The sequence below is a fragment of the Heliangelus exortis genome, chromosome 11, assembly GCF_036169615.1.
Source record: "Heliangelus exortis chromosome 11, bHelExo1.hap1, whole genome shotgun sequence".
Lineage (NCBI taxonomy): Eukaryota > Metazoa > Chordata > Aves > Apodiformes > Trochilidae > Heliangelus > Heliangelus exortis.
The window spans coordinates 19,803,129-19,828,632 of record NC_092432.1 but is presented as its reverse complement, the minus strand read 5'-3'; the positions used below and the strand labels follow the sequence as shown (position 1 = coordinate 19,828,632).

The 25,504-nt window shown below is 36.1% G+C and overlaps 1 protein-coding gene across 1 annotated transcript in view; it reads right to left on the bottom strand.

Annotated features, from left to right (window-relative positions):
- Positions 1–25,504, bottom strand: part of WDR72 (WD repeat domain 72) — a 111,303-nt gene that overhangs the window by 66,489 nt on the left and 19,310 nt on the right. Inside the window, exons 8-14 of the mRNA XM_071755151.1 lie at positions 24,928–25,073; positions 24,466–24,562; positions 21,333–21,474; positions 20,663–20,899; positions 19,909–20,129; positions 18,389–18,584; positions 2,164–2,369 (exon numbers count right to left, since the gene is read on the bottom strand). Of these exons, the coding sequence (XP_071611252.1) occupies positions 2,164–2,369; positions 18,389–18,584; positions 19,909–20,129; positions 20,663–20,899; positions 21,333–21,474; positions 24,466–24,562; positions 24,928–25,073 (1,245 nt within the window). The remainder of the gene's footprint in view (positions 1–2,163; positions 2,370–18,388; positions 18,585–19,908; positions 20,130–20,662; positions 20,900–21,332; positions 21,475–24,465; positions 24,563–24,927; positions 25,074–25,504) is intronic.

Genomic DNA, 25,504 nt, shown 5'->3' with positions numbered 1-25,504 from the left:
CCCTAGATTTTTAAAAATTACTCTCTAAATGCAGCTATAGAAACTTTTTCTGCTGGTCCACTTTAAAAAGTTAAGAAGAAACTATTCCTTTTAATAAACTATCATTAAGATCAGAGTCTGTGTCAATGGCCAACTAGCACACCATCTGCCCCACAACATGCTCAGCAGGATTACCCTCTAAGACATCTTTTCAGAAAATGGGATCAAAAAGAACTTGAGAAATCAAACTGAGGTCAATAAAAGGTCAAAGACAAACATTAAGAGTTAAACAACAATCATTATAAACTTAGTTATATGTAAATTTATCGGCACAATAGAAGAAAGAGAGAAAAGACAATTCAGAGCTGTACTTTACCAGGTAGACTTTTGGGATAACCAGCATTTGATTAACCAGAAAAAAGGACAGAAAAAAGGACAGAAAAAAGGACAGAAAAAAGGACAGAAAAAAGGACAGAAAAAAGGACAGAAAAAAGGACAGAAAAAAGGACAGAAAAAAGGACAGAAAAAAGGACAGAAAAAAGGACAGAAAAAAGGACAGAAAAAAGGACAGAAAAAAGGACAGAAAAAAGGACAGAAAAAAGGACAGAAAAAAGGACAGAAAAAAGGACAGAAAAAAGGCCAGAGACCATTCTGAAGGCTGTTTCCACATCTAAGTTGAAGGAAAGCATTTTGCATCTTTGCATACTTGTGGGCAGACAGGTTTTTTACCTACATTCAGGGCTGAGGAATAGTAGCCATGACTTCCCCTGTTTATTTCAGAGAATGGAATTCCCAAAACCCTTTTAGTTAAAAAGAGGTAAACAAGAACAAACAACATTGAGACCCTAATTCTTAAGATACTCTATTATCAAGAGGCTCAGTGAATACATTCACTCCTGATACACAATCAGGGTTTTCAGAAAAATATATGTACCATTACCTTCCAACCTGAATAAAACAACACCTACCTCATTGAATTTGAAACTGTATTGAATCTGAGATGCTTTTATTAGTTGGTTTTATGCTTAGTGATTTTTTTAAATACCAACAAATAACTGTTAACAATATAGATGTATCTATACCACAAGCAAATAGAATGAATACTGCCTTTTAAACCTCATTATATCATGTGTCTGCACTCATTTTGCCAGCACATTAACACTAGTTTCAGTATGGTAATTCCTTCTTAGATTTTCAAAACAAAGAGCACATCTTTCCCATCAATTATTATGATTTGATTGAACAAAATTTGTGAAAAAAATTGATAAAGCTAAAAGCAGTGCCTCACCAAAGCTCTCCTGAGGACTTTCAAACCTATTTTCATCCCGGTTTCTCACATGAAACAACACCAAGCCCTTGTTAGCCCAAAAGGTGCCAAAATTAGTGGCACTAACACGAATATTAATCACTTGCACTCTATTTTATGATGTTAACAGACAACAAATACTCAAAAATTAGCATCAAATGTCAACAGGAAGCTGCAGTTTCCTAGAAAAGCAATAGTGGAAAGGATGGTAGCTTTGTGCCACGATGTGCTTTTAACACATGTGCATCCAAACTGCTGGGTTCAAGTGTTCTGAGATCACTGTTAGGAGGTGCAGTCATAAGCAAACAGGGTCTAAGGATGGGTGCTGACTCTGGGAGGAACTGTGATGATCTGCTGGTGACCTTGCATAAAGCACTTCCACCATCTTCCCCATTTGTTCTATGAAATGGTGTAAAAAAATAAAATTAAGCCAGCTGAAACAAGACTTTATAAACTGAAGACTGAGCCTTTACTCCACATATACTGGGATCTACATCAGTGAAGGTAAAAGAGCAAAGAATTTGCATAAAGCACTTCCACCATCTTCCCCATTTGTTCTATGAAATGGTGTAAAAAATAAAACTAAGCCAGCTGAAACAAGAGTTTATAAACTGAAGACTGAGCCTTTACTCCACATATACTGGGATCTACATCAGTGAAGGTAAAAGAGCAAAGAATTTGCATAAAGCACTTCCACCATCTTCCCCATTTGTTCTATGAAATGGTGTAAAAAATAAAACTAAACCAGCTGAAACAAGACTTTATAAACTGAAGACTGAGCCTTTACTCCACATATACTGGGATCTACATCAGTGAAGGTAAAAGAGCAAAGAATTTGGATTACAACTCATTGCTCAAGAAACACTCTTCATTCTTACCTTATCTGAAGATTTTTCTGTGTGAGTTAGACTGTAGGAGCTCATGCCATGCTTATAAGAGCTAAATGGTTTGTATCCAGCAGTTTTATTTCTTTTTGATTCCTGGGATACAGGAAGCAGAGCATCTGGTACAAAGTATTCTGAACCCTCAGCGTAAGCAAGAATTGCTCTTGCAGTTTCACCTGTTTCGTATCGTTCCAGAATGCCTAGAGAAACACAACAAAAACTATGAATATTTCAAGGAACTACATGGTTTCATATTTCAGTATCACTGATTAAAATAGTACATTTCATGTGAGCGAATAAATCATGAAGCATTTACAGATAAGACAATTAATTCCTCATTTATGGATGCAAATAATGTAATTTTAAGTAATAGTCTATTCTACAACACTATGTTAAAAAATAAAGCTTAATTTCTACAGGAATCCTGTAGAAAATACCTTAGATTCAGAACACAAGGAACTTAAAATATTTTTTATAACATGAATACAGTTTTCAAAAGGAGCAAGGAAAACTCAGAATACCACCACTTGCCCTAACTCAGTTCAAAATAATATCATTTGTTTAATTCTCACAAAGCCCTCACAGAGCTTCTGTATCATTAACAGTGTAAACAATAACACATTTATGTAATATTTTAGTGCTGTCCTCTAGTGTTCCAGATAACAAATAGCAACAGAAAGCTCAATTTTTTTCCTTCCATTCCTAAAACCCATCTTTACCTCTGACATTTTTTACATATATAATATACTAGGCATAGCTTAGTAGTTAAGAATATGAACTGAATAATTTTGTCACTTGTGTGGCTCCAGGCAATTCAACTCTTGTTCTTGTTATACCCAAGTTATATTCTTTTAGTAATAACTTTAGTAGTGGTACTCAATGTATAATTAGCATTAGCTATCTAAACCAACTAAAATGTATGTGAAACGAGCTCCTTTTATATACTACACATTTCCTATAGGAATTAAACTCATAAGAAATTGCTGGAATGCTATGTTTCCTATAAACAGAGATAAAAGACATGTGAAGGGTTTAAAAAATATTAAATATCTGCTACAATGTGAAATGTTGTTTCCCTTAAGTTTGAATTCTTTGTAGCCTCAAGTAATACAACGTGAATTTTCCCTTTCATTGCTACCAGAAAAAAATATGTGTAACATTGAAGTTCTGCCAGTAACACCTGCTAAAAATATTGGACTGGGATTGAGGGATCTCATACGATAAATGTTTGTGTGTGTGTATAAAATCTCTTTATCTGAAATTATTTCTTTGAAACTCATCCTTTTTTTGGTCACTGTGGTATCACCTGTTACTTATATGGCCAAGAGCTTTTGAATTCAGAATCTAATTCATTAATGCACCTGAGTCTTTGTCACCTACAGCATCAATTGAATGCAGGAGAATACTATTGCTTAACATTGTACTGAAAAAGTAAGGATCAGCCCCAGTTGTTCATGGTATTTTCTTCATTCCTGCCCAGGATTTGTAGCCAGTCTGATGGATCATTATAAAACTAAAGTATCTACTGCATGGAAACCAAATTGCCCAAAGATCTTTACAGCTGGGACTGTCTACAGACACTTCAAAACCACACTGGCTACAAAGCTCCCAACACTGCAACATTTCACATACAGAAAGTACATTAATAGCATCCTACAATTAAGGATTATACAATTTATACTACACGTCTCAAACACATATTCCTAAAAGAATTACAGAACTTCCAAAGTTAAGAATTCACTCAGCTAATATTATTTTTGTCCTCTTCACATACACAGTGCAGTCTATCAGGCTTAAAAGCATGTGGTATTTCCCCACAGAACTGCCTGCATCACTCAGAGAAAAAAAAAAAAAAAAAAATGAACAAAAGTCACCATGGAAATAGTTGTTCTCCCTTATCATTAAGCATGAAGGACTAAGCTTTCTCTAGTGTCTTCTGCAGCAAGTCCACTGTACAGGGAAGGTTTCTATGTACACACATACACATCCATCACTGCTTTCTGTATCACTTACCTGGGCAATACATTACTAGAGTACTCCAGTGCTTCAGAAAGACTCATAATATCCCTCTGAAATGACCAGGTAGCATATTATTTTCATGGGCAAAGAACTAAGGCAAGTTACAATAATTTTTTGTTAAACCAAAGAATTTGGGGGCCATGGTATTACATTTCAAAGGCATTATTATACATATTATTCAGCATTAGCCAGACCTTCAAAGTTGAAGAAAGGGTCTTTTTAGCTCCAGATGCATCTATGAGTGCATCACCACCAGTCACCCCTCAGAGCCAGACTATTCTGTGGAATAATCTTGTGGATACAGAATAGAATAGAATACAATCATTCAATTAAAGCTATCATGGCAAAAGAAACTAAAACCATGTTTCCAACAAAAAATTTAAAAAATAAAATCAGGGTCTGAGCTGCTTTTCATCCCCTTATGTGCATGTACTTATGTGCATATACTCAGGAGTAAAAATACATTTCACTTTTGAATACTGTGGCCAGAATGGAAGAACAGGCAATCTTGATGCACACAAAAGCAATCTGATATTTTACACACACATACATAAATATATATATCTTATTTTCAACTGTTAGATGTGCTTCTACACATGGCAGATTTCTGGATGCAAACTGAGGAACAGCAGGCTGCTGAGTTACTGAACACTTCTGCTACCTACCATATATTTTTTTCAGCATCAGGTTCATGCTATAGCAAATGTACTATTTTGGATGTGTAGTCTTCTTAACTTACCAATCAAAGAAATAATTTCTGGGTTCATAATAGGTGAGAAATAGCGACTCAACCTGGCACATAGAGGAGTTGAAGTTTTGGGTTTGTGTGGTGGGTTTTTTTGTTTTTAAATAAAGCACATTTGTAGACAGGAGCTTTGAATAAAAAATAAAAAAATGCCCTGGACAACCAGCTTAGTGTCTGCCTGACAGAAGGCTGTAAGTTTCTTAAACTTCTTGCTGTATCTTTAAACATTTACACACCATTAATTACAGCTATCTCAAATCCCTTCTAAGTAGCAAGTTTTAGATCATTCCTCTCTTAAAAACAAGCTTGTTCATATATACTTCATTATGGTTCACTGTACCTGTAGATATATACATATGTCCAGATTTCTGTGTACATCTGAAGCTGCAATAGAGGGGCACAAAGGACAGTAAGTGTGACATATGGGAGTGGGTGATCATGAAAGCCTTACAAAATATTTTCTCCAGTGTACATTGCAGTTCTGAAGAGGCCAAAACATTCTTTTTCAGACTGAGTTGGTGGCAGAGACAAAGGAAGTGATCTGCATTCTGTGATTCCTGAAAACATCTGTAAGAGACATCTTTAATCTCTTTTGTGTGAGATGGAGAAAGCTGTGTCTGACAGAGACACCCTGACCACAGCAGTCAAAAAAAATCAACCAGGGCAGGTTGGTTATTGTTCCACAAACAGCTCTTTGTTAGAAATATGTTTGTGATTTTAAAATAAAGATAAAAAGTAAGAAAAGATGTACATGGGAATACATGAGAGAGAAGAAAAACACAGACAGTTCTCAGACCTGAAGTATTTTAAACACAAATGAGCCCAAAAGCTTTTGAATGGAGAGCATAAAATAAAAATGGATGAAAGGGAAAAGACCAGGTTTCTCTGTAGGAGCAACACCACAGCAGTGTCCCCCTACTATACCTATAAAATACAGGAAAAATAAGTCTTTATCTCTCTAAAGCTGTGACCATGGCAACCAAGTCTCAGGAACAGACAAGAGGAGTATTTCACTCTCCTAGGCAGCTCTGGACCACCAGATGTGGCTGGCTGGAGACTGTTACATCTCACTCTTCTTAGGGACCAAGGGCTACAACGTGTGTCTCCTGGTGCTGGTGCTGCCACACAGTCCTCCAGATCCTGCTTCCAGTGAATTATGCATTTTTACTGGGGAATTCACACATTATCCTGCCTCAAGATGAGGTATTCCCTGACATCACATGACCTGTCATATCCTCAGGCTCCAGTGCTATTTGCTATCAAAGCTACAGTACTGAAAATCCCCTATATAGTATTGAAAATCCCAGTATAATATTGAAAATCCCCAATAAAGCAGTGCTACTCTGCCCCAGTAACTCAGCTGAAGCCTACAGCATAACAGTATCTGTGAATGAAATAGTCATAATTTCAGATTCCATTAAAAAAAAAAAAAAAGAATAAATAAAAACCTCATCCTTCAGCATATCACTCATAATAGCATCTAGTTTTTGTTGGGCTTTTTTTTGCTTGTTTTTGGGTTTATTTATTTATTTTTGTCAAAGATCTGGGTTATTTTCTGTTGGGATCTTCCTTTCCATAAATACCTATTTAATCTTTCACCCACTTCCTGCTCTGCTTGTAGAGTCAAACAAACAGAAATTTTATGTTCCTCAGTCTGAGGTGATTCAAGTTACCATCCTGCTCTAAGAAAGTGGGCAAGCACTTTGCTTGAAAAAAATCTCTTAACTCCTATTGCTGCCACTCTTACATCAAAATGGCCCAAAATGGATGGAACAAACCTTACATTAAGTTAGCATGGATATTCTCAACCCATATAAAAAGTAAATTCCATCCAATAAATAGAAATTAGAGATGAAACAAAACCCAGTCTACTAAAATCTTATCTTCAAAAGGATATTTGACACATAGGAATAAATTAGCAATAGAGATGCCACGTGCCTACAGCACTGTATACAGGAACTTGTGAAGCATCTTGGCAGACATTAAATAATTATTTTTGCATTTGGAAGATCAGTCCTGGAGTCCAACTGCTGTACATTACTGACATTCTTCAGAATACACATTTCCAGAATAAGATTAGCAAATTTATTTTTATTAGCAAATCTACTGCCGGATTATCCTTCAGCTAAAGAAAGGACTGAAGAACAATCTAAAGAAAACTACTTGAGTATCATATATAATGCTGGTTTACATAAGGAGGTAAAAAGAGCAGTTCTCCAGTGCAGCCAGTCCTCAATTTAGGATTTCTGCTACAGACACAACACCCTGAAAAGACATCAAAAACTCTCTTGTTCTCCTCCTGACTTCATCTAAACAGCAAAGGAAAGTAATCCTGTAACAGAAATTTCTGAGATACAGTAAATTTTCTAAATTGGGCTGAAAAGAGGAAGTGGCCAGCTCTGAACTTGGAAGAGGTGTGATCAGTTTCCATTTCTTTATTACCATGTGAAACAGAGTGAGGATGAGAATCTGCCCTCTGTCTGGAATGAAAACCACCCAACTGTGTTAACTCTTCTGACCACACTGACCATCTGAATCATTTCTCATTTCCCCTGTTATCTTTACAAAGAAAAAAAAATAATTATCTTACTAAATATATATAACCTTACTTCATTATTAATAATAATGATGAAGATCAAATATAATCTGTAAGAAATGCATCCTTCCACACACAGAGACATAAATCTACTTTTCATCTATGTTCCATCTAATATATACAAAGTACATAGAAGTTTGCATGTGTACATATGCATATAAATAAGAATATAAAGATACTTGGTAATCCTTGGTATAAAAGAGCATCTCCTTAGCTTCTACAGATTGAGTAAAAGATGGCATTGGTTGGGTTTTGTTGTTTTTTTTTTTTTTTTTTTTTTTTCCTGAGACTAACTTTTCAAAGCTCCACTACCTTTTATTACTCTACATCAATAAGGTAGTTACTGAACAATAAGTCAAATTTAGATAACTATGAAAGGGCAAGCAATAGACTGATCTGAACTTACAGGTATATGAGATGCCATAAAAAAGCAAGATTTAAACTTAAGGCTGACAAATTAAAACAAATGAAGTCCTGAAACACTGAACACTTCCCCAAAGCATACGTAGTCATGCTTGGGACTTACTTGAATCATATTTTTAAAATATGTTAATCAGTGTCTTTCTCATCTTTTAGAAAGGGATTTACATGAAAGCCTAAAACATGTAGAGGAACTACAATTACATTGTAAATTAATTGTAAAATTCCAATTTTACAATTAATTGTAAATTTTACAATTTTACAATTAATTGTAAAATTACAACCTTCCATCTTATTGCACGTTAGCAACATTTGAATCATGTTGCCTTTAACCATACCTTGCATTTCTTCATAGAACTTCTTCCTCAGAGAAATGCTGTCTACACCAGAAGCTGTTTCATGCTGCATTGTTAATTGTTTAATGTTACAGCATTTTACTCAGCTCAAGGAGTTGTTTCACCTCAATAGTGCACAGCTGGGTGAACTCTCTCCCTGCAGCTTCCTCCTTTTTTGGGGGATGCCTCTTGAGCATGAAAGTAGAGGGGAGAGAGAAATCTAGATCTTAACCCACATGGCATCTGCCCTGATTATTAATGTTGAAGGTCAGTCCATGACCTAAGAACAAAAGAGCTAAATCACTAGAGAGAGCCTTCTTCCAAGTAAGAAGAGCTCCCTTCAGGGGAGATACAAGCCTTTCATAATCTCCAATTAATTCCTTGAAGTAATGAAATGGGATATTCAATATTTGAGCCTTAGTTTTGTAAGGGTTATTCTTTCCAGGTTCACAGGGATGATGAAGTTAGGCACAATATAACTGTTTGAGTGTTAGCAATATCATATGAGACCTATTTGTCCTAATAGCAAAGAGCATGTTTTTTGAGTAACAAAGGAGATGCTGGGGCCAACGTTCTGGGTACATTCAGACATACCTGACTTAAGATAAATCTGTCATATTAACAGATTGTTTGCCAATGTTATATTGTGTAATTCTAAAATGAAGGAAAGCAGAGATACTGTGTGTGGGTGTGAGCTGAGTTTGTGTGGAAAGCCAGGAGAAAGTGAATGCATAAATAGACTTCACAGAAACTTCACAGCAAGAGGCTTTTTTTCTCCCAAGCATGTAAAATATGTACATGTAGCACGCACGTAGTGTGTCTTTAAAAAGTCTTAATAGACCTAGTTACCAAGGACTTTAAAGCTGCATTTTCCATCAGCCTAGATCTTTAGGCTTTGAAGAGTTTACTAAGAAAATAAAAAAAGAATAAGGTAGCAGCCACTCTGACTTTGAGCCTAGCTACATCACAGACTACAGCATCTGAAATGCAACCACAGGATTTATCAGCCAGGCCACACTCACCCACTCAAATCATCAGCTGCATTTCTTACAGATTATAGTTGATCTTCATTCTTATTATTAATAATGAAGTAAGATTATATATACATTTAGCATATAATATATATTTTTAAAAATAATTGACCGTCTCACAAGAAAAGAGCCAGTCTTATAACAACGAATGGAACTGATACTTTCATTTATGTCCATTTAAAAAGCCAAATTATACACATGTAAATATTATGTATAAGTATTAAAATAATGCTAAGTTTGCCAAGACAAGTAGTAGTAGCAAAGAAAGTCTATAAACTGAGGTAGCAGGCACTTATATACAAGTCCCTGGCAAGCTGTATGCAATTTAAAAAAGAAATTAACATTTCTTTTTTAAGAAATGCCCAAAGAATAATTCTTTGAGTGCTCAAAGAATAATTCTATTGAAAAGCAGTCATTTTTAGGATGCCTGATTCTCTTAGTTGCACAAGATAAAAGGTGAGACAACTGTAATGCTTCTGCATTTGACAGGAAAATGGCAGAAACATTGTTATTAAGGTACCATAACAGACAACTAGGCAAAACACAACAAAATCTTATATTCAGGAAAGGATTCAAATACAACACAAATAGGGGAAGAACTACACACCAAACCATGTGGATAAAATCTTACATTGATAGTTATATAGTAATTGTCCTCACAAGTTCAGAGGTACATGAAAAGTAAACTAAATTCAGAATTTCAGATATTTGTGCAATTATATTTGCACAAATGGTCCTACCCTTAACATCTGTATTTTTCAAAGCTTAACTTCAGACTTATTTCGTTCCAAACACATCTTTTAATTGTAGTCACATAGCTATATTTTAATAATCTCCATCTGCTTTTCTTTAGCAATCTTTATTTTCTTTATCTATCTTTATCTATAGCAACTCGATGCTATGTAGAAAACCTTGTGTTCTTTATTTTTAGTTTTTTTAATTGTCCTGTAACTAAATGGGACAGAATATTAAGTAGTAAAATATAAGGATCCATAAACAATTCAGAAATGGAAACAATAATTAGAAAAATGTCAAAAGTACATAATGTTTATAATTTCCCAGCAGTGCCCATTTCAAGCAGATACAGTAATTAGCAGAAAAACAGATTATACACTAAAAATCACTATGATCACCACGGTTCTTGTAGAGATGGCAAGAGCAATGTGGAAAAAAACTATACTGAATTTGAGATTGATAAACGAATAACTTATATCAAGTGTTTTTTGTAAAAACAAGTTAGATATTTTCAATCAGAAAAATTACTGAAGTTTCTTGTTCCTGTAGGACTGAATCATCCTTCAGATTATTCCATGCTTTTGCAAAATTAAGAAATTATGCTTTATGTTTAAAAAAATAATTGTCCCTTTGTATAAGAACAAAAGGCAAGATCCCCCCAGCTGGGGGCTTTGAATATGACACTAACTTTTTTGAACTTTGGGTTCAGACCTCACGAACCGTTCTTAAAAAGCAGCTTCTGAGCAAGTAGGGAAAAAATTATCATGGCACTACTACAACAAGGTGTGAAAGCAACATTACTGGTGCTCTGAAAAACACAGGAGGTTTTCTGCATTTGGACATATTTCCCTCACCACACAAACTACTGCTTATACTGATACCATGAGGTGTGTAAGTACTTGAATTTATTCTAATGCAGCACATAGCAACAGCACAGTGACAGTGTCACAGACAATGCAAAAAGACAACCCCAGGGTGTTCAGATAAGAAGCCTCTAAGATGCCTTAGACACCAAATCTTCTGAATCTGAAGTGCAGTGATGCCCCAACATAGCAATTCTTTTGCCTTCATATAGGATCATAGAATGGGCTGGGTTGGAAGGGACCTCAGAGCTCATCAAGTCCAACCCTTGATCCACTCCCCCCGTGGTTCCCAGCCCATGGCACTGAGTGCCACATCCAGGCTCTTTTTGAAATATCTCCAGGGATGGAGAATCCACCCCTTCCCTGGGCAGCCCATTCCAATGCCTGAGCACCCTCTCCAGAAAGAAATTCTTTCTCATGTCCAACCTAAACCTCCCCTGGCACAACTTGAGACCTCTTGTGCCCTCTTGTCTTGCTGAGAGTTGCCTCGGAAAAGAGCCCAACCCCCCCCTGGCTCCAACCTCCTTTCAGGGAGTTGGAGAGAGTGATGAGGTCTCCCCTGAGCCTCCTCTTCTCCAGCCTCAACACCCCCAGCTCCCTCAGCCTCTCCTCATAGGATCTGTGCTCCAGTCCCTTCCCCAGCCCAGTTGCCTCCTTTGGACCTGCTCCAGCACCTCAATCTCCTTCCTGAGCTGAGGGGCCCAGAACTGGACACAGGACTCAAGCTGTGGCCTCCCCAGGGCTGAGCACAGGGGCAGAATCCCTTCCCTGGACCTGCTGGCCACGCTGTTCCTGAGCCAGCCCAGGATGCCATTGGCCTTCTTGGCCACCTGGGCACACTGCTGGCTCCTCTTCAGCTTCCTGGCAATCCAGACTCCCAGGTCCCTTTCTGCCACTCTGTGCCCAGCCTGGAGCTCCCCATGGGGTTGTTGTGGCCAAAGTGCAGGACCCGGCACTTGGAATGTTGAACCTCATCCCATTGGGATCAGCCCAACTCTCCAGTCTGTCCAGGTCCCTCTGCAGAGCCCTCCTGCCTTCCAGTTGATCCACACTCCCCCCAGCTTAGGGTCATCTGCAAATTTGCTGGTGATGGACTCAATCCCCTCATCTAAATCATCAATAAATATCTTGCATAATCTCTTTTCAATCTCAAAACACACATGCCCTTACTATGAAAATCCAGTGTAGCCAGGCTAAAATCAACTGCATATTCATATAACAGAACAAAAAGTTTTATTAAGTGATGTCATTTTGTTTTTAAATGACACTAAGCATATTGTAAAACAGTAAAACAGAACACATGCAAGGCAGGAGAAAATGACAAGAACTTAGTGGATTCATTCTGCAAGCATGATGAACTTCAAGGAATAAATTCAAGTTAAGGTAGCACTAATTGAAAGACTAAATCTACCTCTGACAAATGAGGATTGCTCCCTCTGAGCAAGGAATATTGGTCTTTAAAGCCTACCCATTCTTTGCTCACTCTCAATACATATTAAACAGGTATGTGGCCCAGTAGAGGTGCTGCTGTAGGTAGTGAGAAAAAAAAACCTTTGGATCTTTTTATTTCTACATCTTATTGTACTGATATCTACATTTTAAAAATAAATTAAAAAAAAACAAAACACCAAGTGCTTGGGGACATGTAAGAACAATATAGATAACAGCCAATTTCCTTATGGAAGTGGATTTCAAGTGGTAGTTATTGGAAGAAATATTCTGCCTTTAATTAGAATAAAATTTGTTATTGATTTTCATATTTATCTTCTAGCACAGAAGTTTGGAATATATCTTCTACACATGCTATATTAATATTGCAAATGTATTATTAGATCAATATTTATTGTCATGGAAAGATACTCCCCTGTAATGGGAAGTTGCTGTGTCCATATATTAAAATTTAGACAAAATACATTTAACTACACAGGTGATAGCTCATGGCCTCTCTATTATTTCCTTTATCACTGCCCATGTGCATGTGCAATAACAACATTTAAACTTAGAATAATTTTACTTCATGCTGTAAAGCAAAGGACTAAAAGGATGGTATTCAATTTTTCTCAGTCTAGGCCTGTGACAGCAGCAGGAAATTAGCTTTGTCCACCCTCCCCCAGCTTCTTTGGCCTCCCCATGAAGTCACTGGGGGAAAATACAAACTTTTACTTATTCCTTCTTCCTCCTGGTCACTACAAAGACAAGATGAATAATTAGCTCACAGATAGAACAAGTAGTTATGTAGAGATAGCAGGCTCAGATGATAAGGTAAATTCCACTTGAAGTCAGCTATACTCTTGGAATTTATGCCTATTTATTTGGAATATAGGCAGCCTATTGGACTCAGGCAACTTGCCACTGATCACATCAAAAACCAGCTCTTTGACAGGAGAATATATGCAATAAATCAGACACCAAAAGTACTACCCACTTAGACTTTTGTGTGACAAAGGTTCTCCCACCTCATAAAGTGTTAGAAACTTATTATGAAAGTCTGCTAAAAGAAAGCTTATTTTAAACTTTCAGAATGTTTTTTTAAAAAGTGTGCCACTCCCTGTCAGTGACTGGGACTGTCCCTGGACAGTGAACTGCTACTCGTGATGAAGTCTTCCATCTACTTATGGGGTCATACTCTTATTTACCTGGTGGAAGGACAGTTTTGGAACTACACTGTTGTATCTGAAAGAGTCATAGGTCCTAGATGCCTCTAAACTTCTATAAAGCCACCTGTCAAATTCAACAGAATTATTGCTGCATCTACAACAGCATAAATATTGAAACTTTCATGGAATTTCCTTAATCCACAACCTGAAATTATAAACAGGCTGGCTGTTTTCCCAGTTATCCATTAACTCTAGTACACTAACACTGTTGTCAGTTTTTTGGGTTTTTTTTAAATGCAAACAGTGATGTACAAGTCTGACACAAAATCTGGTCCCTCCACTGATTTTCTAAAGAGCCAAAGCCTCAGTCACAAAGCTAACTGCATAGCCAGAAGGAACAAAAACTCTCATTGAGTACAGAAAAAACAAAATTTTCTTATGCCTGTTTCTCTAAAGGAATCCAAGCACAAGGCTACCTCTAAGCATCCTGTTTAGCCAAGTCAAGGAAGAGGCCCACAGGTAACTGCACTGGCAAGCAAAGCACTACTGTGCATGCCTGACAGTTGATTTGCCAACAGATTAAAATCATTATGAAAGGCTGCTGTGTTTCTGCTGAGGTTTGTCTGTGATGCTGGATACATCTTTCACACATCTGAGCAATGCTTTGTCTGCCTGAGTGGCACTGAAGTACCTCCAGAGCTCTTGATCTAGGTCAGGCCAATTTCAAGGATCAATGCCATGACCTCTTGTGTTCTCCTGCAATACAGATATAATTCACATTAAACCAACTCCAGTTTATCCTAGTAAGCCTTCCCAGGTACTCACCCTGGATGGCATCTTTTAGTTACTGATGTGTAACAGGAAGGAAAAAAAATAATTTGGTGATTGCTACTGTAGCAATTCACTGCAGTCCCTCGTGTTCCAGTTATTCTTAAGTGGTGCTGATTATAATTCTTATTCAAGTAACAAACTTGACACAAAAACAGCAGTGAAAAAACCCACACTTTTAAGAATCTGCACCCCTTCTAAAGATGTAATATGCATAAAAATATACCCTTACTTCACCTCTAGTTTTGAAATCTGCACCACCCTTTTAGCTAAAGGATAGAGAGTTAAAAGTACATTCCAGTTTTTTGTCTCTATGGTACCATAAACATGCTATTTAATATTTTACTTCTAAAAAATTCACTGTATTTTACTGTGAAGTTACTTAGCTGCATTCGAGATGCAATTCTTTCTCCAGACCCTTAACTTGTCTGGGCTACTTTGGACATTTTATTGTGAAAGAAACCATCAGGTCCTGTATTTCTGAGTGCAGCAAGTTGCATTTTGGCCTGGCATCTCCATAGAATGAATAAGTAAAAGTAATTTTTTGTGTTAAGGTAACACAGGAGCAGCACCAAATTCATTCCACAAAACTTACTGCCCAGAAATCTAGGAAATAAATTACTGCTTTGTGTTTGGCTTATTTGGTTTTAACTCAGGGAGAGCCTCATTGTACCACATGGTGGAGATAAAAGTTTCTTCACTGTCAGGAGTTAATTCAGCAGCATTCTCTGCACAGGTACCATTTAATCCTGCCCAGAAAACTTCTGAGCACTGCAGGCCTGGCCCTCTTTTAACACCACACATGGAGCTGCTTTTTTTCAGGCCTACACAGATGACTTCTCTAAATCAACAGCCAAAATTTTCAATATAAAAGTGACATGGTGAATTATTTAGCAATTATTTAGAAATTATATACTTAGCAGCAGAAGTTTGTAATACCTATGACCTGTCAGCATTATTTCTAGCTAATAGTATATGTTCCATGAAGTAATAAGAACACTGAAAGGCTGAAAGAGTAAAAAAACCAGGAACTTGCACCTTTTTTTTACATGTGGGATATAATTGAATTTTCAGAATTTTTTACCAGAATACACACTTGCCTTGAAAAATCCAAAATAAGGGTGCTGTTTATCTTAAAAGTGTTAATGTTAAGCACAAAACATGCCCCCCCTTAGTGCACAATACAAGAACAATTAATTCTATTCTGCAGACACCAGTGTGCAAACCCAAGTCCCACTAAAAATATCCATTTCTATGAACTGTTCTATTTCTTCTTTATGCCTCAGCAGCTCTACAAATAAGATTTGTTAATAATTTGACTTTATAACTACCTTCTTGTGCTATGATGGGTTAAATTATACTCTCACAGCTTAAAGTTTGAGGGGCTTTCTTTGCTTGGGTTTTGGTTTTTAAGTTTGTTTCTTAAAGGACATAAGTGCTGGATTGACAGACAATGGGTTCTGAGGTCCCTTAGCATCCAAGGCCAAGAGACATTAACACTTCCTGCCCTGTGAGCTTTAACCTTAATTCACATCATGAAAACATCTGAGGACCTGTTGCACTTTATCCTAAAATATAACAGCACAGATCCATAACAAATGCATCATAAAGGCTGCATGATTAACTGATAAATCAGTAAAAACTATAGCTATGAAAACACTTCATAAAGAGAAACATTCATCAGGAAATACACACAAAATATTTAAGAAAAACATATTTAATGGTCCTTTACTGTATTTATTTCCTGTTTTATTGCAGACTATCACATGTAAAATAATCCTTTGGTTATTAAATGACACTGCAAAAAACTAAATAAATATTTAGGTAAAATAACCTTCAAGGATATCTCTCTCTCAGACTGGTATATACACAGGAAACAGCCTACCTACTGATATGTGGTTTTGAGAAATGTTCTTTTTAGCTGTCAAATAAAAGAAAACATTCTATATCAAGATTTCTCCCACATGAATTTCTAAGCTGTTTTCAACATTAATTTTAAATGAGCAATGAAGATGTAGCTAAAACAGCTGGAGACTGGTAGCATTTTTACAAACTTCTCCATAGAAACCTGTATATTTATTAGCTCTAGTTTCTATGAGATACAACAGGGAACCAGAATGGTATCTTTCCATTTCACCTTTAACACTTTACCACTAGTAAAAGTGACTTTCTGGAAATTGCTACAAACCAAGAAGCTAGGCAATAATAAGAATAAAATTAATAACTCACTTTTGCTGGTTTTTTTTTTCCTTTGTGCTAAGTATGGGACAGATGCAGCTTACAGCTTTTACTGTTAGCAAAAATACTGTTTGCACAGACAAAGTGCATGCTGGCATTACAGAGGGGAAAGAATCATGGGATCTAGTAATACCTTTAGGAAAAAAAAACCCAAACATATTGGAGAGGAAACAGACCTCCTTTTTACAGGACGAAGAAAGTCAAAGGAAGTAATTTGCAATACTGCAGATGCACTGACAGACTCTAGGAAAATAAAGGTATTAGAGGAATGATAAGACCTAAATGAAAGATCCCAATACAGTAGTGTTCCACAAACCCTCCAGAAAGAGGACTGAGCAGAAGGGTAGAATTCATACCCCCTCCTGACTGGGGAAAAAGCACTGGACACATAGCATGCATCTATATAGGTAGCAGAACATACATTAAGTGCTATCTTAGATATTTACCAGAAGAAAGAATTTAAAGTTACTCAGGAAACAACAGCAAATAGAAGATGGATAACAAGTTTAGAGTACCCTGAATCTAGTATTTACTTTTGGAAATATAACCTTGCACTTTTTTTCCCAGCAGTGCAACTAAAGTAAAACCATCATATGGCACTTGGCAACAATAAGCACAGAAAAGTAACAACACCATTAAACTTATAACAGCCTAGATGTTAATTCTATTCTTATTGTTATTGATGATTTTGAACAAAAAGGTTCAAAGGAATTTTTAACTCTCAAAATAAAATGCAAAAATGAGAACTTCATAACACAACTTCGTATTTTTGAGTTGCTATAAGAAAAAAAAAAAAAACAGCCAGTGTAAAACCAGGGATTTTAACTGACTGTAATAGTTCAATTTCATTTTACTCTAGGCCTTTTTATTTAACCCAATTCAGTACATTTGGGAAAAGAACAAGTACCAGAAGGCACTTCTATGCCAGTAGCTTAATGATATTAAAGAGTTTACAAGCACAACTGACTTACAATTTACGCTGCACTCATTTTGCAAAATCCTTCATTAAACATAGATATTTTGTACTTTAAGACAGAGGACTTTTGTCCAAAGCAGACAGCCTCAGCAGTGTGTTTTAATAATGTGGAAAGTAAATTCTGATATCAGTGTTACATTAGAAAACCAGTGTGCCTTTCAGTGTTTCTAGACTCACTATGCACCCCCTGCCTCCTCCCCACCTCCCAGGACACACAGCTCTGACTCCCATGGAAAGATTGTATTGGAACATCTTGTGCCCCTACAGCTTCTCATAGTTCTGTCTAAGTTCAAATAGCTGCATCTTTGCCATTGTGAATCAGCATTACACACATTGAAATCACCTGGGAATCTACAGCTTCACCTGAAACATTCAGCTTAGGTTTTCCAGCCAACACAATTGTGAGCTTTCCAGTTATCTCCCACTATGAATTGTTATCAATCAACTCAAAAGGTTTCTCTGATTATGAATTGGCTGAAGAAAGCAGAACTTTGTGCTCTAATTTGAGACTGTTAGGATTAAAGATGTCATTGTTTTTAGTAACTAAACCAAACAAGTTCTATTTATGGCTTCTATATTCTACTTAATTCACTGCAATGTCAGCCAAGCACCTGATTGTCAGGATCTAGCTTAAGCTGGCATTTCATTAGTGATACACTTCCAACCATATGAAAATTCTCCTTCTTGATTGTTTATATAAATGTTTAAGCTCACTAATTCATTTATTCAATGTGTCAGTATTTCTGCTTTAGTCTTCTATAAATTGGTTTGCAAAATACCACAACAGAGAAACAAAACTTACAGAAGGGGAACAAAACCACCCTCCGTGTTATTACCTTCTTCAATATCCCATACATAAACTGAATCATCTTCACACCCAACAATCAGCAGATGTTCAAGAGGTTTAAATTTTATCTTCTTCACAGGGAATAGATGTTTTCTGGCGTGTAAGAGACAAACTCTCTTTTGGAGGTCTAGAATTGCTACTGAGCGATCACTGCACACACAGCACACTGTGCTGTGATCTTTTAACTGCAAAACAGAAAGAATTTCCATTTCAACATTGTGACCACAGTCATAACCATATCATTTTAGCAAGCCTGACCTGTCCAGTCAATTATTTGCCAGAAAATACTTCTTGTAGAAAATAAAATTTTATTTCAGCCTAAATGTCTAACTTGTTTTGAACAGGCTAGCTGTACAACTGACCTCCTGGAAGGAAAGCACTATCTTCTCTGGCTTTTCAATTAAAAAAAAAAAACCAAATTATATACCATTTATTCACACTACTTAGCCTATCAGAAGAGTAATTACATAATCAAGTACACAATAGCTGTTATCCTAGAAGAGAAAGTTGTAAAAAGTTTAAATTTAACTAAACTGATGTTCAAGCGATACAAAATTTTATCAGGTCTTATGACACAAAAGCCAAAGGCAACTTATTTTTAGAGAAAATTGGGTATGTTACAATTTTATTTCACATGGTCTAAAGCCAATTCTGCAAAGCCTTCCCTTCCTGCAAGTAATTTTTAGTGTCACACAAAGGAAGTCATCCTATGGAAAAATTCAGCCCTATAATGACACCACCCAAGCATGAATTACATCCTACACAGTTTCCAGAAAAAGGGCTAAAGAGAGCCTTGCAAGCATTAAAAACTCATGCCACTGCAAAGCATCTTTTGGACTACTTGACAATGGCATGTAAGTGAACTCTGAGTCAACCTTAAGTATCAAATATGGTTTTTAAGAAAAAAAGATGAAACCCCAGTCCCAAGAAACACAACAGGACGGATTTTGTTCACAAAGTTTCATAGAACTTTCAAGTACAGTAGAGCTAAATTTTTACTTCAAAGTTCACTTTAAGAAAGCCATATAAAATTATTCTAAAGCTCAAAGATCACAAAAATATGCATGCAAAGGATAATAAGGATATGTTAGGAACCAAACTAAGGAATACAAAGTTAAATTAAAATACAATTGGTCTGAATTATTTCTTATTATGTTCAAATCCCTAGCCCTACTGATTACACTTTTTAACTTCAGAGGTTAGGCTATAATCAAATTAACATGTAGATTGACACCATGATATTAAAGATGGTGAATAGAATGATAAGAGCTTCAATTTAATATGTCTCTGGTTTAGCATAATTTTCCTGAATCATTGAAATTACAAAATAAATTTTAAAATAACTCCCTGAAATTAAAAGCAACTTTCAAACAAGACAATAAAATTAATGTAAATCAAGGATAAAGTACTGCAGGATCAAGTGTTGTCAAATATTTTTTTCTCTCATTTATACTCACACATAGAGAATTTTATTTCTTTTGAGACATCATTCATTATGCTTTTACTTACTCTGAAGCTTTCTGGAGATTGCAAGAGCTCTATCACTGGACCAGCCTGGAGACTAAACTGGTATAAAATGCCTCCAGTAAATATATCCCAGCAGATCACAACTGAATCCTGACCCCCTGATAGCAGCCAGCTTGGATCAAATCTTACTGATTTATCATGTGGATAAAGTAAACAAGTGACTCTGCTACTGTGACCATTCAGAACCTTATAAGGCAGATTATCTGAAACAAGATGGTACATAAGTTATTTCAGTTCAGAAGAAAGGTTCCATATTTTACAGTACATTTGCTAGAAGTCAGGAGATTAAAAAGATTAAATACAAAAATCCTTTATGTGGGATCAAAGAATTCTGCAAATGTTCTTAAAATGAAAGCAAAGGTCTGCACTCTGAATTGTATCTCAGATGCCCCCATTTTACTCCTTCAGCAGAAGGATCTTTTAGAGGGACAGTGACAAAGATGACTACTGCCCCTATTGAAACATCCCTCTTACCTCCATTCTAGGTGACTCCATCCCCACAGCCATTCCAGGACTCCTAGCAGTGCAGAGCACCTTGGTAATACACTAAGCTGGGATCTGACAGATCAGCTACAGATGGAGTAAGAAGATCAATCTTCCATTCTTCTGATTCAAACCCTGATCATCACCCCTATTTTGCAGTGAACTTCTACAGGGGTTATTGGAGGGGCTCTCAGAAGTATGCAGCATCGTGTGCTTTACTGAGAGGAATTTAGAAAAAATTGTTAAGACTTACCTTTCAAAGCTGTGTTTCCAAAAAGTTTTGCTTTTGCAGTTTCTAAACCTGGTGTTACAAAAATTTTCCCATTTTCACATCCACACACAAGCTTATCAAGACTGGGTATGTATACAGAAGAAGTAATGGCTGCATTTTCACTTCCATCATTAGATGCACAAAGATGATCAATAATGCCCTCTGACACTGAATTATCAAAATTATCCTGAAGAGTCCATTTTGCTGTAATTGGGATTTCTAGAGAGTGGGGAAATAAGGAATTTTAATTTAATAATTTTATAATCGAAACAAAATTAAAATTCAAAGCATAATAATAATTTTTCATTCATACAGCCTAGAAATGGAAAGGCAGAAGCTGCTATTCCAACACTAGATGATTTTTCAGTAAACCCTTTCTTTTATGCCACAACCATAAACAGGACCAATCTCATGACATTTAACATAGAAACATTTATGGGCAGATAGTAAGGAAATAAACATTTGTTAGTTCCATGAAGAATTTCTAGACACTCATCTTTTTTAGTGTCTTGATCCTTCTAATTACAGTCATCACACAATGAATGACTCACCATCACTTTCTAGAGTGAAAATGTTTTATGGAGAATAATCATGAAAATTGATTTTAAAATATCATTAAAAAGATGATACCAAAAGCATAGAACTGCCAAACCTTTTGGTGAACCATCAAATGTTGAGACAGGGACATCAGGAACATGCCACAGGGTGATCCTTCCTGAACCTTCACCAGAAAAGAGAATCTTATAGAAAGGCTCCTTTCTTTCATTCATGAAGCCCATGACAAAAGGAAAACTCTGCCAAAAACAACAGGAAATCAATATACCGGTACAAAAAAAGATTATAAAAATAATGTAATCATTACTAATTCAAAGGTTTTGTACATCAAAAGCTGTAGAAATATAAACCAAATACTCATTGAATCCACCACTGAGTTCTGCTCAGGCCAAGTCTACTCTGTCTGGTGCAAGGCCCCTGAACCACCTCTGTTTTGCCACTGTCCTTGGCTTGGCCTCCACACAAGATGGAAAACTGGAATGGGAGGGCTCCCTATGCTTGCTGTCACTGAATGAACAATCTATCCATAGCATGATAAAACATGAAAAAAATGGCAGTATAAGCACCAACACTAGGCTGAAAAAAAGAATGTAGAGAAACACTGATAACCTTCACATCAAAACCGATTCATTAAAACTTCAATCAAAACACTTAAATAATTATAAATAATCAAAGGCACAAATTATGCTTTTAGATAGATAGCTAATAGTCTACAACACCAGCATTCAGTCACCTAGGAAAAAGATACTACAGAGCTATAATATTAATAAACAGGCTTACTGACATCTACTGAGGTTTGTTTAGGCAACACTAAAACTTATTCCAGTACATCTATCTCAGACAGATCTTTTTGTTCTTCTCAGGATACCAGAAATCTGTAGATTTTGTTTGCTCATTGGTATAAAACACCATAGATAATTAGATATTACCACATGAGTAATACACAAACCATGTGATAATCTACTGGTGACTTGCAAGAACCCCCTTTTAGTGTTATATAAGCTTCATTCTCAAGTACAACTAAAACTAAACTAAAACTAAACTAAAACTAAACTAAAACTAAACTAAAACTAAACTAAAACTAAACTAAAACTAAACTAAAACTAAACTAAAACTAAACTAAAACTAAACTAAAACTAAACTAAAACTAAACTAAAACTAAACTAAAACTAAACTAAAACTAAACTAAACTAAAACTAAACTAAAATTAAATGAGGTGTCTGTGGCTCTGAGTTGCTCAAAGCCCTTGCAAAAGGCAAGAAAATGAGGAAACTCCAGTTAGGTCTGAACACCAGCATGTTTGAGTTTTCACCAGGAATGTACACTGGAAGTGAATGCCCAGGTTTGTCTTGTGGTGCTGTCTTGGAGGATCCAGTCAAGGTTTTTTGTTACATGAAAGTGAATGGGGAGATTTGTGCAGGAGCACAAAGAAACACACCAAAAACCCCCAAAATCACCCCCTGTACCACATGTTGTGTGGATAAAATGTCACTACCACAATCTGTTCTGTTCCACCCCATCACCTTTACATAACTTGTTTAGACACAACTTGACTCTCTTTGCTCTTTTGAGACATTTTAATATCATTATCTTGCAATGGATACATTTTATTTACAGCATTGAAGCTTGGGAGTAAATTCCACAAGAAAATCTAATGTAATTCAGTTTACAATCTAAGACTGGAGACCAAAAGTGATCATCACATAGGGAGTTTTGTTGTCTCAGAAAACATTAAAGCAGAAATTTTAGAAAAGAGCAGAGGACAATTTGAAAAATTTATTTTTTTCATGGAGAAGGCTGGGTGGTGGAGTAATACACGGGCTTCCTTTCACCACTGTAACTCTATTAGTTGTTAAGCTGTGTGTTTTGGCTATTTCTTTTCCCCCATGATATCTGACCTTTTGGCATCCTCCAGCAGTTACCCTATCTGGTTTTACATCACAGCATTTGGGGGGGAAAAGCTGAATGGGTTGTGCTATTGCCCTTCAGCTGAAAATTAAATCTGTCAGGCCTTGAAAAAGCATGCAACAAAAATGCCTCCTAAGAGCCTGCAGTTGTCAACAGAAAGAAAAAAGAGCACTAGAAAACCTCGTGTATGTACATATTTGACAGTGTTTCTAGCAAGGTACAAATAAAATACATGTCTCCTTTGCATACTGTCAGAAACTGTTTAAAGATTGACCATAATCTCGAATTCTCATGCAAAGACATATAAAAAAATAATGCAGCTGAAAGTGGGAATTAAAACCACATCTTCCAACTATTTAATGAACAGTATTAGCAAGAAGACTTAGCAACAAAACCAGAACCAAAGCTACACAGAAAAGTGTTATATTTGTTTTAATTCAATTTCTGCCAAATAAGAACTCCAGCAATGAATGGTTTCTTTTCCCCATTTCCCTATTCTAATCTATTTTCAACTTTTCAATCAACTGTTTTTCCTTACCTATTTCTTTATGGTCAAACAAAGCACTATTCAAAAATATTCAGGTCTTCAAAGCAGATGAGTCCACTTGAAGTACTATAAGCAAAAGATCACTTTTTTTTTTTTTAGCTCCTCTTAACCATCGAGGCTTCTTCAAGCCAAGACCATGGTTCTGCAGAGTCACATGTGCCTGATTTTATTTATGCACTGCAGGCACTGTCAGTCTGCCCACAGTGTAAGAGAATTAGGCAAGTGATTATGCCTCTGAAGGCTCAAGATAGCAATATGCTGGATAAAATGTCACAGATTCAAACCCCTTCAATTTACAATGGTTACACATAGGAAACAAAATTTTATTTAGTTTCACTGGGACTTGCATATATTTGGCAGTAAAACAAGAACTAAGCAACTTATTTACTTTTTTCCATGTGGGAGCTTTGTTGTTGTGTTTTAAGGTTTGGGGTTTTCTGCAGATTTGAAAGTAAAAGCTCCTGAAACTATTTTAGACCATCTTAAACTTAAAAAAAGTTGGGTTTTATTTTGGGTTGGTTTTTTTTTTTCCCAAGATTAGGAAAAATACCACTTCAATTAGCCTGACTATAGCTGAAAATACAGGATTTTTTTCCATGAGAAAAAAGAAAATATTGCCAGAATTTATGACAGAAATATGTTATGAGCATCTCCAAGTTTCTAAGTAGAATAATTAAATCTGTTGATGAATTCAATTTTTTAGGGATCATTCAGGCAACTGCAAAGAAATAATGAACAAACCTTTAAAGCTCACTGTAAACTTTTATGAATTTACCTCATTTTCCTTCACATCAGTAAAGCAGAGTAAATGAGGACAAACAGTTTCTTTCAGCACCTTCCCATCAGCTGGAGATAAGCTTTTAGAAAGCCCGCTGCATAATTTGAAAAAAAAAAATAAATTAAAAGCTTTACTTAGTCACACATTTTTGAAAGCAGAGCAACACTAACCTCCAATATTCACAAGTTCAATTAAAAGTTACCAAGTCAGTAATTACAAGCTACTTTTTGAAACCACAGCACCAGCTGCCCAAGTTCTACATGGCTAATCTTATTCCTGTGTCCCCTGCTGTGGCAAACAAAGAGTGAGGGCTGTCAAACTCAGGGTAAATCTTTGAGTGCCAAAGAGGTTTTGTTCTGGTTTTTGATCATTTGCAACATGCAGAGATTTTCCATAATAAACCTCCCAAAGTTCATCTTGTACCTGAACTTTTTGTGTGAATTTCCCATCTGAGCCCACCTGTTAAGCAGCTGGTAGATGTAGCTGTGGCCATCCCCTGTCCAGATGATCAGTCTGTAAGCTGCCAGCACTTCCCCACCAGCAAAGTACTGCCCACTTTTACAGAACTCCATACAAAGCAAAGAGAAATCACAATAATCATAGACCTAAGCTCAGAAAAACAATAAAATAAAAACAGAGTGTTGGCACATTATTTTAGTTCAAGTTTGGTTTGGGCAATGGATCAATAAGTAGAACATTAGCTTGACTCTGTAGTTCAACTACCACTTTTATAGTCATGCTAACAATCAAATTATGTATTTCAAAGATAAAAAATACCAAAAAAGAGCTTTAGAGCTCTCTGTTATATTAGGGCATTTTAAATGGAATTTGCTTTGTTTTGCCTTGCATTCATTATTAATATTCACTGGACTATTCATTTCTTCTAAAGAGGTAGGTAGTGAATTTAGCACATAAATATGACATTGAGGGTTGATATTGAGGTTTGATAGAGCTTTAAAGAATAGACAGAAGTATTTTTAATACATGCTGTGATTGCTCCAGCAGATAATATCCTAAAGCAGTTTTTTTCTTCTCT